Source organism: Phaethon aethereus (assembly GCF_964289735.1).
Source record: "Phaethon aethereus genome assembly, chromosome: 1".
NCBI lineage: Eukaryota > Metazoa > Chordata > Aves > Phaethontiformes > Phaethontidae > Phaethon > Phaethon aethereus.
The window spans coordinates 96,122,591-96,142,205 of record NC_138575.1 but is presented as its reverse complement, the minus strand read 5'-3'; the positions used below and the strand labels follow the sequence as shown (position 1 = coordinate 96,142,205).

Genomic DNA, 19,615 nt, shown 5'->3' with positions numbered 1-19,615 from the left:
TGCTATGCTTTCATAAGTTTCTAAATGCTCCCTTTCTGAAATGGGAGCCTCTCTGGCTTTACCTTTAAATCTATGAAGACATTTGAGTTTATAATTATAGTTTTTTAAAGTTATTTTTATTTTCTCTTCTCCCAGATCTCCCTAAGTAATTCCAAAAGGCAGATTTGTAAAAGGTAAGTTTGTTTTCATAGTAATATTCTCTCATTAAATTATGGTAAGAAATTCTGCAGTCATACAGTTTTTGTGATAAAGCCACAGCTGTAGGAACTTGCCCACTTTTTTCCATGTTTGTTCAGATATTGATGCTCTTGTTAAGCTGTATTCAAACAAAGTATTTGCTTAAGTAGTGTTGGTTAATGAAAGACTACAATGATTTGTTTGTTTTTGTTCTGTACAGGCCTTGTATACTCATCTTAGATTCTTTGAAAGCTGGTTCTGTGCAGAAAACAGTTCAGGTTTTGAGAGAGTAAGTAACTATGGTTTCTATTTATTAGAAAGAGATGCTGCAGATCATATTTCTGTGTTCAAAATAGTTTTTTTTCTTATAAAGGTGTACATTTCTAATGCTAAAGGAAAATCCATAGAGAACCACAACAAAGAAAATTCTAAAGCAATAGAGGCTTGTATGAAAAGTCTGTCTTTGTTCTGCAGCCCAAATAGAATGCAAAAATTGTGAAGTGGACAGTCTTTTTGAAATTGGGGGAAAAAAAAAAAGTCAAGGGGGTTTTGGGTTTTTTAAATCCCTTCCAGTTCAGTAATGGAGGGAGTTCTTAAGGATGGAAAAACAGATTCTTTAAAATGAATACTTTGAAATTTACCATATTAATTTTCTTCATTTTTTTATGATGCTTACAGAATCACAGTGTTAAATCCACTCCTATGTATGTGCAAAAAAAAAAAAAAACTTAGACCTGTCATAGTTATATTGGAATGGTATTATTTGTTTTAAAAAGTGAGAGTAAAAATATATTAAGTCTTATGTGATAAGTATGTAAGTATTGGAAGAACACCTTCAAACTTTCAGTACTTTTACATACTCCTAATGACTTTAACATCTATCAACAACTTTTTAAAAAGTTGCTAATATTAAATATTTGAAGCTAAACAGAATTGTTCTTTTTGTTCTGTTGTATTTACTTCACTGAAAGGAACAAAAATCTGTAAACAAAATAGTGTGTCCTTCTTGTAAAAGTAAATTCTTCAAAACTCTACATAAGGGTTAGATGAGAACGAGAAATTTTTGTGAAACCATCTTTTCTCTAGACAGAGGCGCCTCCCCACCATGTGTGTCTTGGGAGGAAATGAAATAGTGATTCCCCCCCCCCCCCAAATCTCTGTGGGATGTATTAACTTAGTGCTCTATGCTTTGAGCTACTCCTGGGGTTGAAATTCCAGAGTGGGTGGTTTCCTGGAGCTGAGAGGTGTCATGAAAAGTCAGAAAACAGAGGTGGTTTATGGAGTTGTGAAATCAGGGAAGCAGACCTCTTATTCCTTCAATTTGCAGTTACACCCTGAAAGGAGAAGTTTAAGGAAACTGATGCAGAGGTTCCATGACCTTTTCTTTCCTTGCATCGATTTTGTGTTTTGGACAGTGGTCAAGTTCAAACAAATTAATTTTAAAGTCTGCAGTCACAGGTTCTTGAAGTTTCTAGGGAGTGCATTTCACTGAACTCTCTTCATCTTTGAACTGTTTCATGTTTGACGCCTTTTCACAGTTGCCATTTTTCCCAAAGGTGTTTTATATGTATTTTTAGTCTCAGAATTGTAAGGACTTGGGGCTTTTAGAAATCAAACACAAGGTTAGACTTCATGTATATATTTTTTTTATTCCCTAAAGTCAGACCTTATATTTGATTTTACAAGCCCTGAGCCTTTGCAACTCTGACTAAAGTCAGCAGAAAAGTATAGGTAACTGTTGCCTTTGAAAATCAGACCCTTATGCTTTCAATCCCATCTTCAAAACCAGTGGCTAGCCCAGAAAGTGGGGTCAGTGAGTTGCTATTGAAGCACAAGAACAATAGAAAAGCCTGGTAACAAATAAGTTGTAATCATTAAAGAAATGATCCCTTAAGGTTTTTAACAAGTCTTTATATACCTTATACACTAGTAGGTTGCAAGGGTTATATTGGTACAATTGTAACTGAAGTTGTTTGTAAGGTGAATTCTAAGGGTTTTTTTAATGGTTTGCTTCGGCTGGCCTTTTAGGATGAACCCAGGAAAAATCTGTGTGTTAGCCAGGAAAGATTACTTGAGTACTTCCTTTAGCATAAGTTTTAAAAATGTCCTGGTATCCTAACAGCTTGAAGAAACTCAGCACAAATAACTGTTTGCTTTTAAATAATGTCATGCATCTTTCTGTTTTGTTTATTGCACATTATGTGGTAGAGATGCCTCTGAGGGTGATAAAATATTGGATAGTGGAAGTGGTGTTGTTCCTTGTATGAATTTCTTTGACAGATTCTGTGAAAGAAATTGGTTAAAGCTATTTTAGCTTTTTGGCCAGCTCCAGAAAAATATGGAGTAGTATCCTAAAATGCATTTTGCTTGGGAGTTATTTCTCAAGTATTTAATCTGTTTGCTTTCTTTTGTAGGTACCTTGAAGTGGAATGGGAAGCTAAACGAAAAACACATCGAGAATTCAATAAATCAACAATGATTGACTTGTGTCCCAGAGTGCCTAAACAAGATAACAGCAGTGATTGTGGGGTCTATTTGCTGCAATATGTGGAAAGCTTCTTCCAGGTACAAATGGAAACTACCTTCCCCTTTCCCTGAAACCACCTTACACCCAAAAAAGCTATTTCCAGGGGAAATAGCCAGACACAAAAGCCTGTGATGCTCAGCCTCAAAAGTGTCAAAGACATTTGAGCAAGAGGAGATAAAACCCATTTTTCAAGTAGTGGCAGGGGTCTTTGTATCTGGAGCATAGACAGTTTCTCATCTGTGTTTGTTGGAAAACATTTCTATCCTTGTAGTTTAATGTTGCTTTTACATTGACACATGCAATACCCCAAAGTACTTGGAGTATATTTTGTTTACACATTTCTGGCCTACAGATGTTACAAAGGCATCTTTTCTGTCTATCTCTTCTTGTAGCCTCTAAAACTGTGGTCAGCTTGTGCATTGGCCTTTGAGTGGCTTTGCAGGCAGCAGCTTCTGTAGAGAGAGGGAAGGGGGAATCCTTAAAAGGGAATGCACAGAGCTAAGGGAACTTCCCTTCCCTGTTCACCGCAGACCTTTAAACACTTGCAGATGCTGGGCTTCAGGCACTGTATTTTAGGGTGTCCCCAACTCTTCTTCCCCCTGATCAGTGCACTGCCCTCTTGCTCTGTCCTTTGGCTCTGCTTGTTTCTTGCTTATACATGTGGTCCACATTCTCAGAGTCCTGTGTGTGGAAAGCCTTGTGTGGGACCTCAGCCAGTGGACAGATTTCTTCTTTTGTGTTAGAACAGATCGCCATTCCAGAGTGCCTGTACACTAATGCACACGGCATGGTGAACAAATGTGAGGAATTGGAGATCTTTGTGCATTTGCAGGGATATGATCTTTTTGGGATTACAGGGACGTGGTGGGATAGCTTACATGACTAGAATGCCGTGATGGATGGATACAGGTTCTTTAGGAAGCACAGGCTGGGAAGATGAGGAGGTAGAGTTGCTCTTTATGTGAGAGAGCAGCTGGAATGCATGGAGCTCTGCCTAAGGTTGGATGAGAAGCCAACTGAGAGCTTATGGGTAGTGATTAAAGAGCAGACTAATATGGATGACATAACAGGCTGTAGGCCATGTGATCAGGAAGAACAAGTGGGTGAGGCCTTTGACAGCCAGCCAGAAGCAGCCTCACATTCACAGGCTCTGGTCCCTGTGAGGGATTTTAACCATCCTGACATCTGCTGGAGGGACAACACAGAAGGACATAAAGCAATCCAGGAGGTTCCTGGAGAGCAACGATGACAGCTTCCTGACAGAGGAGCCAGTGAGGAGAGGTGCACTGCTGGACTGCATACTCACAAGCAAGGGAGGTCTAGTTGGGAATGTAAAGGTCAAAGGCAGCCTTGGCTGCTGTGAAGATAGGAGTGGTAGAAGATAGGATCTTACGATGGTGGAGTTTAGGCTCATGAGAGGAAGGAGCAGGTCAAAAAGCAAGATCACAAGCCTGGACTTTGGCCTCTTCAGGGATCAGCTTGGAAGAGTTCCATGGGATAAGGCCCTGGAGGGAATAGGAGTCCAGGAGGACTGTTTGATATTCAAGGAACACTACTTCCAAGCTAAAGAACAGCTAATGCAAACAAGCAGGGTCAAGCAAAGATGCCAGGAGGCCTGCATGGATGGACAAGCAGCCCCTGGCAAAACTCAAACATAAAAAGGAAGTATACAGAACACAGAAGCAGGGACAAGTAACCTGGGAGGAATACAGAGATGCTGTCCAAGCATGCAGACACATCATTCGGAAAGCCAAACCAAACTGGAGTTTGATCTGGTGAGGCATGTCAAAGGCAACAAGAAGGGCCTCTGTAATTATGTAAGCAGCAAAAGGAAGAGTAGGGAAGATGTGGACTGACTGCTGAATGTGGCAGGGGATCTGGTGACACAGGACATGGAGAAGGCTGAGCTTCTGAATGCCACCTTCATCTCACTATTTACTAACAAGACTGGCTTTCGGGCGTCCCAGGTCCTGGAGACTGGGGGAAAGACTGGAACAAGTAATACATACCCCTGGTGGAAGAGGGTCAGGCTAGGGAATACTTCAACCGGGTATTCATAAGTTCATGATCCCTAGTGGGATGCTTCCATGATTACTGAAGGAGCTGGCTGATATCATTGTGAGACCACTATTGATAATCTTTGGATGGTCATGGCAATTGGGGGTGGGACTGGAGGAAAGCAAATCTAACTCCTATCTTCAAAAAAGTCGGGAAGGAGGACCTGGGGAGCGACAGGCTGGTCAGCCTCACTTTGATCTAAGGCAATATGATGGAGCAACTAATCCTGGAAACCATTTCCAGACATGTGAAGGACAAGGGGATTGAGGGTAGTCAGCATGGATTCAACAGGCAGGGGGAGTTATGCTTGACCAACTTGATAACCTTCTATGATAAAATGATTGGCTTGGTAGATGAGGGGAGAGCAGTGGATATGGTCTACCTGGACTTCAGTGAGGCCTTTGACACTGTCTCCCATAAGATCCTCTCAGAGAAGCTGATGGAGTATGGACTGGATGAGCAGAGAGTGAGTTGGATTGAAAACTGACAGACTGGATGGGTCCTGAGGGTGGTGATCAGTGGCAGGCAGTCTAGTTGGAGTCCAGTAACTAGCGGTGTATCCCAGGAGTCAGTACAGGGTCTGGTCCTGTTTAACATCTTCATTAATGATCCGGATGTTGGGGCAGAGTGCACCCTTAGCAAGTTCACAGCTGACACAAAACTGGGAGGAGTGGCTGATATGCCAGAGGGTCATACTCGCATCCACAGGGACTTCGAGACATTGGAGAAATGGGCTAGCAGGAACCTCATGAAGTTCAACAAGAAGTGTTGAGTCCTACGCCCAGGGAGTAACAACCTCAGGCACTGTGGGTCACCCAGCTGGAAGGAAGCTTTGCTGAAAAGGACCTAAGGGTCCTGGTAGACACCAAGTTGAACACGTGCCAGCAGTGTGTCCTTGTGGTGAAGGAGGATAGTGGTATCTTGGTCTAGGTTAGGAGGAGTGTTGCCAGTAGTTCGAGGGAGGCAATCCTTGCTATCTCCTCAGTGCTGTGTCCAGTTCTAGTCTCCCCAGTGCAAGAGAGGGATGGTGCTATTGGACCAAGTCCAGCAAAGGGTCACAAAGATGATTAAGGTACTGGAACACCTCTCCTCTGAGGGAAGGGTTGAGAGCTGGGACTGAGAGAAGGCTCAGGGGGGATCCTAACAATGTTGACAAATATCAGAAGGGGGGGTGCAAAATGGACAGAGCCCTCTTTTCAGTGGTGCCCAGTGACAGGACAAGAGGCAATGGATACAAACTGAAACACAGGAGGTTCCCTCTGAATGTAAGGAAGTGTGTTTGGTTTTGTTTTTGTTTTTTTTAATGTGAGGGTGACCAAATGCTGATACAGGTTGCCCACAGAGGTTGTGGAGTGTCCCTCCTTGGAGATACTCAAAAGCTGTCTGGACATGGTCCTGGCAACTGGCTCTAAATGGCCCTACTTGAGCAGGGAGATCAGACCAGATGACCTCCAGAAGTTCCTTCAATCCTCAACCATTCTGTGATTCCGTTATAGATGAGTTGAGCTCTTGTGTAGGTGGAAAATGGAAAAATTCTTTACCAATGCTTTTGAACTGCCCATTCTCTAACAGTGGGGTCACATTCTGCTTGCAGAAGTAAGGGCAGGTCAAGTTGTTTGTCAACTTGTCCTAAACATGCCAGGGCTCACAGACTGCAAATCATGATGTGTTTTTCACTTTGCTTTTTCAGTTTATCATATACTACTTTATTCGAAGGAAGGAGAAGGTAAAATATAAGCGTTGCAAAAGAATGAAGAGGGAATGAGGGGAAAAAACCTTACTTTGGAAAATCAGATGTAGTGTTGTGCTTTTACTGCCAAAGCTGCCAGCATCTCTCAGCCATTTCAATTTGCCATCCTCTTTTGTTCTGAATTCTCCCCCCTCATGTCCTGCTAAAACTGCTAGTAATGTTCTTGCTTCATTGTTGTCTTCTATCAGCCAGACCAGCTCGTGACAGAAAAACACATGCCTGAGGCAACAAAACCTCATCGTTCCTAACTGCTGTATGCTGAATCCTTCCCTATAATGTGATTATACGTGTGCATTTTGTGACCGAAGTGCATCTGTCCCTTGTTAGATATCAAGAGTATGTCTAATTGTATCAGAGTACATGGAATCTGCCTTGAATATGTGTTTATACTGATGTATCTTTAAGAGAAGTGATAACCTATTTGGTGTTTACTGTGAGCAGCTTGTGGTAAGGTTATGCATATATGTGATTACCATGGAGGAACTGGAATTTGACTTTGAAGCCTGTCACTGTCTCATAGAAACTTGTTTGTGCCTCCTTGGTCTCAGCAGTAATGGAAGGGTGTGAAATTATTTTTTGAAGGCTGCCTTTCATGCTGTAAATATTCTTTTTTCTGTTACCAGAATCCCATAGTTAACTTTGAACAGCCACTGCATCTGGAGAAGTGGTTCCCTCGTCAGCTGATCAGAAGCAAAAGAGAAGAAATCCGAGATCTGATCTTGCAACTACACTTCCAACAGCATAGTGGCAGCAGCAGCTAATAAATCTAATAAGCCAGACCTGGCAAAGAACATTGCTGTATAAAGTAACTGGAACTCTGTTTAGCAGCATTTGGGCTCTTTCTGCCTTGCAACGAAGGAAAAGACAAAACAAAAAAACCCACCAAAAAAAAAAAAACCCACAACCACAAGAAGTATTTTGTTTGTTCAGTGTGTGTTTATTTAAAGAATTTTTTTTATTTGGGTTGTGTGGTCATAGAATGCAGTTTTGGCAGGGGGAGAAGGTTGTAGATAAAATTGTAAATATGTACGTTAAAGCTAATACATATATGGATTGCTAATTGATTCTTTACTTGGAATATGAAAGCTGCGTACAGGTATATGCCACAAGGACATAAAAATATTTTCATCTTTTGGAGCCTGTTCTTTACAATTCTATATAAACATGGATGATCATGTAGGAGTCAGGCCTGAAGACAGGATTTTGACCCTATACTGTGTCTTTTTCAATTTTGCAGCTCATACAGATAGAATAAATACTATGTATTGTTTTAATTTAAGGATCTAATATTGACTCTTTTTAGAGATGTATTTCTTGTTTTGTTTCTGATTATATACAGAAGTAGTCTGCATGTGTCAGAAAATTCTGCCAAGATCTGAGGCTGCTGAGTTTTGATTTTTTTTTAACTTTTTTTTTAACTTTTTTTTTCCTTCCCTAGCATTTTCATCATAAAAATGTATTTCCATGAGTGGAAGCTTGAAGGTGACTGTTGAAATCTTTTGATGTCAAGAGTGAATTTTTTAAAAGTATTTTTAATTAATTTTTTCTTATTAGATTTTAGAAGAAATCTTGCTTTCAAAGTACATGCCAATACAATACATGTAGGCAGTAGATTTTTTAATCCTATTTGCCTTATTTTTTGGGAGTTATACCTGCAAATTTTATGGCATCACTTGCATTAGAAAGGCAAGCAGGTTGTGACTCAACCTCAAAAGTTTGAGGTGTTCTAGTGAAAAATAAGGCCATTTTCATTCAAAAAGGTCATTATGTTATATATAGTATGTCTTTAAGATACGTAACTTACATATAAGACAAACAGGATTTATACTTTGCTCAGGAGAATTGAGTAAAGATGCCTGAATATTTGAGTATTTGAACTTGGACTTGATGAAGTAGCACAAGTTTATTGTTGTCTTAGTACATATGTGTGTAGTTTTTCCTCAAACAGTGATCACATAAAACTTCAATAACATTTTGACACGTGCATGCTTTTTTCTGTAGTTACTGCACGATAGAAGGTGACTATTTTTAAGAGGATGTTTTCTCCTGTTCCCCACTGTAAGTAAACTTCAGTGTCATTGCACCCTTCAGAAGGACCATGTGTCAAATAATCACCAAAAGCACTTGTGTCATAAATGTATCTACAAAACCAGAGCTCTTAAAGCTGAAAGTAGGCTACAGAGTTAAAATAAAAATTGAGGGCAACCCAAAGATGTGAACATTTTTATGGCATTGCAGAATTCTCAGGGCCCCTTTCCTCAAGACAACTCTGGAACCTAGCATTTGGAAAATCCAGATATTACTTCAGGTTCTGTATAGTCATCCAAAAATCCTCCGCCATTGTTTCTCAAACCAGGAAGCATTATTTATGGAGAAGAGAGGCAATTTTAAAACAAAATAATTTGCTGAGCGCAGTTGCCTTCTGTATAGCTGTGAGCAGCCTAGTGAAATTACTGTGTGGTTTTAGTCTTTGTTTCTGCTTTCAATTCTGTAGTTTGTCAGTACCTCCCCCCTCAACATCTGTCCCCCTCATACCAGAGGTTTTGTGTCTTTCATCACCCAAATCACATCATCAGCATTACTTACAGGGATAATTTGTGTATTTATTGTAAGACAGATGAAATATAAAATGCAGAAATATGCGCCCTTTCTATACACCTTTTTAATTGATGCATATTTTCAGCATTCCCTTACGACAAATAATTTGGGCTTTTTCTTATGGTGAAGTTAGTTTTTATGATAAAGTAATTTGTTCTTTTTTAGATTGACTGGTTTATAGATATTTAAAAGCAAAAGTCATGTATAAACTTTTCTAAATTGGTTTTATAACATTAAAGGAGAGCCTTTGTAGATTTGTTAGATATGTGCTATGAGAATGCCAATACATTTGATATTAAAATTACCTCCAGAAGTTGCTGACTGTCATTGTTAACCATTCTTTTCCCAGCTGCCACAAATAGCCAGTGAGCTAAGTGTAATGTAGGCCATCTTACTGGTTGTAAGGTATATACACAGTATATGTCCCTTAACCCAATTGAAGTGATAATTTGTTCTCCAGTCCTTAAAGGCATGCGGCTAGTTCACAGCTCCTTGTGGCAAGCAAGGCTGCTTTTTGACTCAAGAGCCTTACAGTTGTTTTCTGTAGTTAGGCTAACAGTCTTGACAGCCTGAATGACAACCCTGGGAAATGCCTGGGAAATACCAGCCACAACCCACCCCATTCCAGCCATTTGCATTTAACAGATACATGGTGAATGCTAGGAAGTGTCTGTGGAAATAATTAACACTCAGAGTACCTTCGTGCTTCCTTTTTAGTTGCTGGAACTCCCCAAAGGTAACTTTTAGTATATATAAGGTACCACACTGACTCGGGTGACCTTTTTGCACATCTTCTGCATCTCTATTTCCTGTATTAATCCCTGTTTAACTGAAATAGTGGAGTGGTGTGATGCTTCAAAGCAAACCAATCCTTGTAAAGGCTCTTTACAGTGTGTAATTTTGGTTTCAAGGCAATGAATTGTACTCAAAGTATTAAACAACTATCAGTTTCTTTAAAAGAAACTGCTACGTTCTGGCTGTGTGTGACCAGAAACTGGCTTCCATGAAGAGAATCTGAGCCATGGAGATCTGTTTAAGATAGTGTTGGCAAGCATGACACAAGAAACAAGGTGGAAGAGAAGTAACTTACAGGAAGTAAATCTTCCAGGAAAAATATAAAACACCCCCTACTTTTCATCAAGAACTGGAGAAGTGAATTATGAAACTGCCAGGTGTGCTTTTTTAAAAGTATCTGTGGACTGCTGTGTTTTTTCTCTGGAATTGCAGGCATCGATTCATTGCAGTCCATCTGTCCTTTCTCGGAGACTTGACTGCTAGAATTTGACCCTGAAATGAGCTTGCAGTACTCAGTAAGTACTACACCTTACAAAATAATAAAGACTTAAAAGCTACAGTAGTAACACTTCTATCTTGATTATGACAGGAAAGTAGAATATTGCTTCTGACACAACCCCCCCAAAAAAGAGACTCTGGTTTCTAGGTGGAAAAGCAGGAATTGTAGGATGAGACTTAAAAGTCGTCTCAAGATTGAAAATGTTTACATTAATAGTCAAGTAAAACCAAGACCAACAGCAATAATTGTGTCCAACCAAATTGAAGTTGGAAGCACTGTTCAAGGATGAAGCACAGGCACCAGGATCATCTGACTGTTGAGCAAGGTAAGAGATACTTAATCTGATCAACAGTTCAGAAAAGGAGGAATGCTAAGAATAGACTTACGTTACAAAGACAGAGTAGATAATGAAGTGTTAGATTAATTTGGTTAGCCTCATTTCTGATTTTTCTGCTCAGAGTACTTTACTACATGATGGCAGAGGTGGCAGTGTGACAGGCTATGGTGGGCTGGATTTGCTCAGGTGGAAGGCTGAACAGCCTCAGACCTTGCTTATTCTTGGGAGGTGGTTCACTAGAGAACTCTGCAGGAGCACAATCAAAAAGTGGTAATGGTGAAATGCTTGGCAGCAGCAACCACAGAAAGTGAACAAGTGAAAATGCTTCCATCTAAGCTAATTTTCTCAGATAAACTGATGGGGAATTTTGTTGGCGAGTCCTGTCAAATGCCACAAAGTCAGTTACTGTACCCCAGTCACAGGAGACAATTTATAATCTTGGTATTAAGCCCTGTGAGCTTGGAGTTGGGGAGTGCCTGCCATCATATGGCTCTTCATTAGAGGCATATTAAGGTATACCCTTATTTTGCATTATCTAGCTATAGATGAGTGGAACAATTCAGCTTTTTGAATAAAGTGCATTTGAAAACAAATTATTTAGAACAGTATGAGCACTGTTGCAGTATTTCAGTGACCATTACCTTGTTGAGAACTACAATTCAGCTTAATGACATCTGCTATGTGAAAGTGCATGTCCTTTCTTTTTAGAAATACAAATTTTCAGAAAATTGTCTCTCACTTTTGGAGGTACTGATGTGACCTTGATGTGTTATGTTACAAGGATTATGCTTCCCTCGCGGTGCTCCCCCCCCCCCGCAAGAATATACTTTTCCTAAGTACTTTTGAACAGATACAGTTTGGCTGCTGGAAATGAAGAATTACGCATCTTCTGATGCAAAGTATTACTGTAAAGGCTTTAGTCAAGTCAAAAGAGGAGTTAATTTTCCAAGGTTATTTTGGAAAACTATTGCAAGAGTTGTTTTGCTTGTTTTAAGAAACCTTAAATTATGATTGTGCTTTTAGCTAAGCATTTTGCTTATCATACGTATGGGAGATTTTAAGCTGTTGCAAATTTAAATTTCAGTGCAGAAACCAGTGTTGAATTTAAAATTGATAGCTTGAACTAATATTAATAAAACTGAATTTAAATGTTAAAAATATTTTATCACACAGAAGCTGATATAGCCATACCATAGAAAACAAATTTTGACAGAGATAATAAAGCAGGTAGTTTTTATACTATTCACATTCTGAGTGCCTTTGAGTACTTTGATGAAAATACCAGCAATACTGTAAACCTGAAGACTTGCCAGGAAAACTTGTAATTGGGTTTCATACTCTTACTGAAGCATGTGTATTCTGAGAATTTTCTCTGAAAGGATTCATTGTAATTCATTGTTGAGGTAAGTTAGCCTTTGTCTTTATAAGCATGTATAGCATTTCTAATCTTGATTCAGTTGTATTTTTGCAGGGTAATGCAAGCAAAAGCATTCATGACATTGAAAGCCTCAGTTTTTGTGGAGGATTCAATAAAGGCTGGTCTGTATTGTTGAATCCAGGATTGTAGTAAAGGTACCCAAGCTATCCTCAAAAGTTGTGCTCTCTACCTAGAGATGCTGAACAGGACTTCAAAACAGTTTGTGAGCACCAGTGCAATGTTCTTCCTGTGCTTCGTATCATTAGGACCGTTCAATTTACAGCTCCAGCGTGGTGTACTGCACTTGGTGCTGCTGACAACGTTGTAGTTAGCTTGACAGAGTCAACCTGCGTGAACAGTGCTGATTTGATAGATCCCAAATGTCTGATTCTGAGAAAACTGGGGGGAGGGTGTTAGAGCAGCTCAGTGGTTTGGTTTAAAGTGTAATTTAGTCGTTTTGTGGGAAAAAATCAAGGAAAGTACATTGTTTTGAAAAATTATCTACTAGAGTCTGTTAGATGTTGGAAGACAGAGCCTAAAAAAAAGGTGGTTTTGATTCCTGTGGGTGTCCTGTGTGTAATATCAGGAATTACCGCTGTTACCTGAATTGCTGGAGTTCAGCAGGGCAGCTAGAACAGAGGAGTCAGTACCATTTACCAAAGGAGCTCTGTGTAAACACTCTGCAGACTGTCATCTGGGAAGCCTTGGGAACCCAGCTTTGAAAGATTTATGCAAAACCACTACCAAAAATAGTCACTTCAGCCAAACCAGCAGTTTGCTCAGGTTGATCTGAACACAGTAACCAGCGGGTCCTGAGTTACCACCACGCAGGAGACAGCCCTGACAGGGTTTTTCTAGTGGTCCAAATGCAGCCTGCCATTGCAGGATGACTGCCATACGCCTTTCCACAATGAGCCGACCCTAGACAGGAGGGGAGCCCAGATTGCTGCTGCTTTCCTGTGCTCTGTCCTGTCTGCAGGTCTTCTCAGCTGATCATCTCTTCAGGTATCTGTACTAATTTGTTCCTACTGCTCATGTCCCATAATACCTGAACAGAGATGAAAGAATCATAACTTGCTGTGGTGTTATCTTTGGGGGAAGCACCTCTTCTGGGATGTGAGGGACAGTGCTGTAACAGCACAAGACTTTCTGCTTCAGCGTGGACTCGGCCAGCAGGGCTGGATTAGCTCTGTGACCAGAAGAAACGATTCTATGGAAAAGAGTGCTTCGGTGTTACCTACATACACATCTGTGTTTAAGCGAGTCAGTGCATTTTTAGCTACGTATATCTGTACAAGCGGGAGACAAAACACACTGAGACCTTCCACCGGAGACTAGTGTGCTCCCTCTGTTGTTTTGTGGTCAGCATGATATTAAAAAAGGGCAGAAATTGAAGGGCCAATGAAAAAACATGGTTAATTGAATGTGAAAGGTGCTGTCCTTGTTTGGACTGTCTGTTAATGGTATGACAAGCTCTGGTAAAGAGCTTAGCCGGCCAGATTAAAATTAAAAAATTGTCTCAGTCCATCTGCTAGCTCCAAGGAGTTTACTTCCATCACCTTTTCTTGGTTCGTCACTGAAGCGGAATACTGACCTTGAAAAGAACATTCCCAGGATGTCTTGGTTGACTTTTTTTACCTAATGTTTTTTTCCAAAGATAATTACATGTGACGTCAAGACATTTTCAAGAAGGGCAATGCGCTTGGTTGGTTTGAGGATACGTTAAAGGCAACAGCTCTTTTGCTAGAAGTGATTTTCTTTTTTTCCTTTTTTTTTTTTTTGATACTAATAAGTATGCTTGGCTTAATTTGGAAAATGTTTCTTTGCCTTCCAGTTTTGGGGATGATAAAAGCCGATCTTCAAATAGTTGCAGGTAATGCAGAAACCTTATTCATATTCTTGTTTTCAAAGTTTACCTATGGCAGTGTGTAGAAATAAAAATACCTCTCTGCTTTAATTGTAACAAAAGGGACTAATACAGAGAAAATGTTCGGTCAAATCTGTGCCATGGTATCAATGTAAATATGGAATACTTAAAGTGATTCCCAGGAGGTATTACTGTATATTTGTGTTGTTCTGAGTGTAGAATGTAGCTACAGGAGGCAAGTTTTTCCAACCTCAAGGCACATTAATTACCGTTAAATGTTTTACTGTGTGATTTTTTTTTTTTTTTTTTTTGTGAATAGTTTTGTATTAAATCTTAAGAAGTGAGGTTCTGCCTTCTGCTTATGCACACTGAAGATGTGTCAGTTTGGGTAAAGTCTGGGCTTTTGCCTTAGTGACCTTTTCTGATGTTCCCTTCTTCTCATGTACCATCTGGTGGTGGTCTTCTGCACTAGACTTGACTATTAATATACCATCAAAATAACCATATTATTCATCTTTCAGTCATCGAAGTCTAAGGTGGTGTTGACTTTGAAGTTGCAGAATAAGCTCATTATTTGTGGGATGAAAAATGCCATACACTTATTATTGTTCTTTAATAAATTTTTAATTGTGGTTCTTCTTCAGTCAACATTTTCTGGGGAAAAAGTGAAAGAAGAAAGTTGAATTAACTGATTTTTAGATCAGCTGACTGCTGACTGTAGAGGATAGAGAATTAAGACTATCAGACTAGAACCAAATAGATGCATTCTCCCCTCAGCTGTAAAGTTTCCTCTGGAGTGATGTGGAACAACTAACATAAGAGAGAATTTTAAAAAAGCTAAAGCTGATGAGCCCTCTTTTTCTCTACTTCTCCCCCTTGCCCCCCAAGTCAGGTAGGGACCTATACCATGGTGGTGAAAGGTGTACTTGCTAGCTGTCAATTCAAGAAGCTTTCTTGATGCAAGTGATAGAAATGTTTCTTGTGGACAGAAGGTATTGAGTAAGGAGACTTGTTAGCTAATCATTTATCTAATTCCTGTCCCTGAAAGCCTCTAAGTACATGTTTATTCACAAATGCAGTCCCATTGACTTAAGCCAAATCACAGAAGGGAAGTTAAACACACATTATCATTCAAAGGGTTATGGCTTTAAGTTATGTTATCATTTGATGGGATGCTGTAAAGAGCTTGAGGTTGTTTATAATAGTACAGTCATCCAGACAGGTTTTGTTAACAGAAAAAAGTACAGTTATGTCCTTAGACCAGAGCAATAGCTTTAAGATACATATGATTGCATCACTATCTCATCTGAGAAATTTATGTGTGATTTTAATTTTACAGCAGAAGGTTATTCAGCTACAGAAGGAGGACAGGCTAAAAATGGTTCACCAACCCCTCAGCTCAGTGGCCGGCAGTTGGCAAACCCTTCTCTGCCTCCTGAGTTGAAAAAGCTTAATGGCATTGCAGAGGCTGAAATGGTCAACAAGCATTTGCTGTTACGAAGGAAGCGGTCCATTCTGTTTCCCAGTGGAGTTAAGATCTGCCCTGATGAATCTGTTGAGCAGGCTATTGCCAACCATCTGAAATATTTCAGGCTCAGAGGTAAGTGTTTGTATGTCTCATAGGTAATTGATAAGAACACTTATTTATTAAAAAAAAAAAGAAGCATTTAAACATAATAAATACCAGGCCATAGTTACCCAAGAAATTTAGTTTTCTGTGATAATCTTCCTTATGAGAGCTGTTCCGAGCTAAAAAAAATCACTTTATGATTACAGTCACATACCAAAAAACCTCTCAGTTCCTGAAACCACAGTTAGTGTTTAGTAATTACTCATCCTTTCTCATAGAACAATTTGAATGCTAAGAGAAATAGGTATTATGTACAAGTTAGCTAAATGGCAGAGCTTGTTCTTTTTGTTCAGTGCTCTGCAAGTGCTAGTAGAATTCACTGAGGGATCTTCTGAAAAAGAGTCAAGTCTGAGACATTAGTGTCTCAGCCATGTGACTTTTGACTATGGCTGGTTGTGCAAAGCAAAGTATATTTTCTTGGCTAGAAAGCCAATCTCTGTATCAGGCTGTAGTATAATCGAAATGAAGCCTTTCAAGATGTGTGAGTTGGTATGACAGAACTTTCTTTGAAAAGCTGAAATATTCCCAGTAACAGCTTCTTTCATGTGATGAAATATTACAGCAAGGTGATGTTTTAAACCTTTCTGACTTACAACGTTGGAATGGGGCATCAAGGTCATGCAACACTTTCTGGTATTTGTGTGTCTCTGTTGTAGATTTTAAAGAATTCATAGTGTCTTAACATACTTGCGTGTAATTGGTGTCACTTAAAGGAGAAGGAAAGGTGTTCAGGGACACATGTTTAATGAGATTCTTTTCATCGCCTATAGAAGAAAGTCCCACTGGTAACTCAATTTATTCACTTAGAGCGGTGAAAAACAATTAAAACCCAAAGTTGCCAAGTGTCAGCATAAAGGTAAACATAAAGAATGTATTTGGAGAACAAAGTGGAATTGTACAGCATCAGAACCTCATTCAAAAATGATTTGCGCCCAGCTTGTGAGGGATGGCAACATCGACGATCACACAGTTTGACAGGCTTTGCAAGCTTCTTGTTTATGTCCAGCCACGAACACTCAACTGTTCTTTGTTTTGCCCCAAATTAAGCCATACTGTGTGCTTGAACTGCAGTCATCCTTCAATTATCTGTGATAGGAGTATGTAAAGGCAATACAAAGTAAGCAAAAGTGTGAGTGATAATAAAGAAAAATCTGTAAATTAGGTGGTAAAAGTTTATTTAGAACTTAGTGGTCCTAGGTTGAACCAAAAATCCACCTAGTCCATCTGCTTTCCTACTGGACTTACGGCTTCCACAATCCACAAGGATTTCTTAGCAGAGACGCTATGACCACCCTTAGCACTTTTAGCCTAAAATTTTTCAAAAAGATCTCTGCAAGAAGCAGAGGTGACTTTCGTTATCAGCAAGTTGAACAAGGTCTGGTTTAAGCAATTTGTCATCTTCCTTCTGTTAGCTGTGATGTGCTGCCCCACAAGGATTTGGTGATGGCTAGTTAATCACATCCTGAGTAAATGCACCTGAAGTAAGTGAGAGTTGGTGATGCTGTTACTTTCATTCACAGTAAAGCTGCTCCTTGAGTATTAGTGAGTTATATACCAGCTTTTTCTTGAAACCATGTTTTCACTAGCTGGCTGAATCAGCACAGTGGTAAAAGTGAGATGGACTTTCTTTGCACTGTCAACAAAATAGTCCTAGGAAAGAGTATGGTCACTGTTTAGCACTCAGACCAGCTACTGTCAGTGATCAGAGAAATAACTGACCCCACAAGGGAATAAATATGAATGTACATAGAATCTGTTGATTTTTTTTTTTTCAGTCTCAGTCTGCATTTTTAGAATCTTCTTTGTGTTCTGTATCTGTTGAAGTAAGGAATGACTTTAATATCTCATACTTTCTCTGGAAAGGATGGTTTCAATACAGTCTGTTCTTTCCTTATTTTTACTTTACTGTCAGCAAAAGCTAGTGCCACTGCCATGGAAGGAAAGGTTGATTGTTTTTTCAATCTAAAAGCTTGTTAGAAAAAATTAAAAGGTTTGTATGTGCTGATTATCCAGTTTACATTTGTTCTATCTATATCTACCTTAGAAGGAAACAGGTGAGAAAACAGAATTATCTATCTGTAGCTCCAAGCTTTATTTACTTTTGCTAGCTTGCTAAAGCCTCTGTTAGTGTCTAGACTGACGAAAGTTTCTGTCATAGGCTTTTAAGCAAGTGCTTATGTGATATAGCTGTAGGCTTAGCAGTATACAGCTTTTTTTTTTTCAGGCTACACCACCTGGATTTTTTTTCAGCCTTGCAAGATAGAATTATGGTAAATATATAATCATAAAAAAACTTCAAAGGGCAGCAAAATACACATCACTGTTTTCTAAAACAGCAGTAGCACCCTGTAGCATATGAAAGTCCAGGTAATGGTATGATTACTCATTGGTGGTGGCTGTTGTTACTGTAGTAGTCAGAAACGCCAGCCAAGAATAGGGGTCTTTTTGCTCTTGTTTCTCCACACCTGCAGTCTAGAAGACACATTTCTCAGGTGCTGATTTATTCATACAGTCAATCATACTGCAGAACAGAGTTTTGCATTAGCGGAAGCTATTGTTTTCAGTATCTCTTGAGATGAATCTGGGATTATAATTGTATCTGTACTTCCCAGTATGATATAATCCCTGTATCTCTTGTAGCTGTATATGGAGGCTGCTGCTGTTGGCTGGCTTTGTATCTCATTTCTTACATTATGAAGATGGAAATCAGTCACAAATGCTTACAGATTGGTTACTGTAGGCCTACAGGTTGGGTCTTATAGAGTGTTTTTAACACATGTCCTTTTAAATGGTAATAATATTATGGTTGCTGCTCTAAGAGTCATGTAAATCTAGTGGTGGTTCATAGGTGGACTGTTGTGATGAACACAAAGTGTGTCCAATAGGCAATTGGAGGTTTCACCAAACAGATTTTGTGGGAATCTAACAGCAGGATTTCAGATAGTGACTGTTCTGTCTAGGGTAGCGGTGATTATGAACAACAATGTTCTTTACTGCTGACAGGGAAATGGTAGCCCAAGCCCCTATTAAAAATTATTGTATGAAATACAGAGATGCCCTCTCAGACCAAAAGTCTGTTGTGACCAGTCTCTTTACATAGACAGATTCACTGAATTGTCTGTTTCCTTTGGTGTAAATTGCTGGTAGATGGCTGAGGATTGTAGTAGACTTGGAAGTTGAATTAGCCAGTAAAACAGAAACAAGATAAGGATTGCAAGGTAGCATGGCTTGCGCTGTTTCCCTATCGTATACCTGTTGATTGGGTAAAACAAAGGCTGCTGGATTTTGACACCATGGCTTACTGTTAATACTGCTGCTCTTCGCCACCTCTGAGATGTAATTACTCTGGTGGCTACCTTTGTTAAAATCTATTTTCGTTTTTTCCTACTGTGATCTGCTGTCTTAAACAATTCAGTGTATGCTCGTGAGTGGGTACATCATCTTTTCATATGAGTAGCTTAGTCTCTCTGCCAGAACTGTTTTTGTCAGCCAGAGCTTCAGACAAAGCTGAAAATCTAAAAGTAGTATTTAAAGATACTGACCAAAGAAGGAAGTAGACAGTATTCTAGTGTGTCATAGCTGATAAGAGACAAGGAGATTTTGGAACTTTGGAAAGACTAAAAGGTATTTCTCAGGAATAAAGTTCTATGCATGATTATAAACCCTAGACTTGGTAATTTTGGGCATAGCACTGAGCTTTCTCATTTTCCTCTTTTTAGGGTCACTTCAAATCTATTTACCGAAGCATTAGAAATAATGGTATGTTCTGCAAACGGACAGAGTTAAGAGTGAGGCTGCAATTTGATGCTGAAATCCTAAATGTTACAAGTTATGCAAATCTTCTTGAATAATGATGAAAGCAAACAGGCAAAAGTCATAAAAAGTACCTGGCTAAACAAGCGTACAACAGTGTCTGGCTGAGTGAGCCTTTTCTCCTTGTCTCCCCCTCATCCCTGGCAC

The 19,615-nt window shown here is 39.4% G+C and overlaps 2 protein-coding genes across 2 annotated transcripts in view; both read left to right on the top strand.

The window, feature by feature from the left end:
• SENP7 (SUMO specific peptidase 7) overlaps positions 1–8,258 on the top strand; it is a 45,715-nt gene extending 37,457 nt beyond the window's left edge. The window contains exons 20-23 of the mRNA XM_081997412.1: positions 136–173; positions 398–466; positions 2,592–2,742; positions 7,136–8,258. Coding sequence (XP_081853538.1) covers positions 136–173; positions 398–466; positions 2,592–2,742; positions 7,136–7,273 — 396 coding nt within the window. The 3' untranslated portion in view covers positions 7,274–8,258. The remainder of the gene's footprint in view (positions 1–135; positions 174–397; positions 467–2,591; positions 2,743–7,135) is intronic.
• Positions 8,259–15,285: 7,027 nt separating this feature from the next.
• Positions 15,286–19,615, top strand: part of IMPG2 (interphotoreceptor matrix proteoglycan 2) — a gene marked incomplete at its 3' end in the record, with an annotated part of 63,275 nt that continues 58,945 nt past the window's right edge. The window contains exon 1 of the mRNA XM_082014419.1: positions 15,286–15,625. Coding sequence (XP_081870545.1) covers positions 15,343–15,625 — 283 coding nt within the window. The 5' untranslated portion in view covers positions 15,286–15,342. The remainder of the gene's footprint in view (positions 15,626–19,615) is intronic.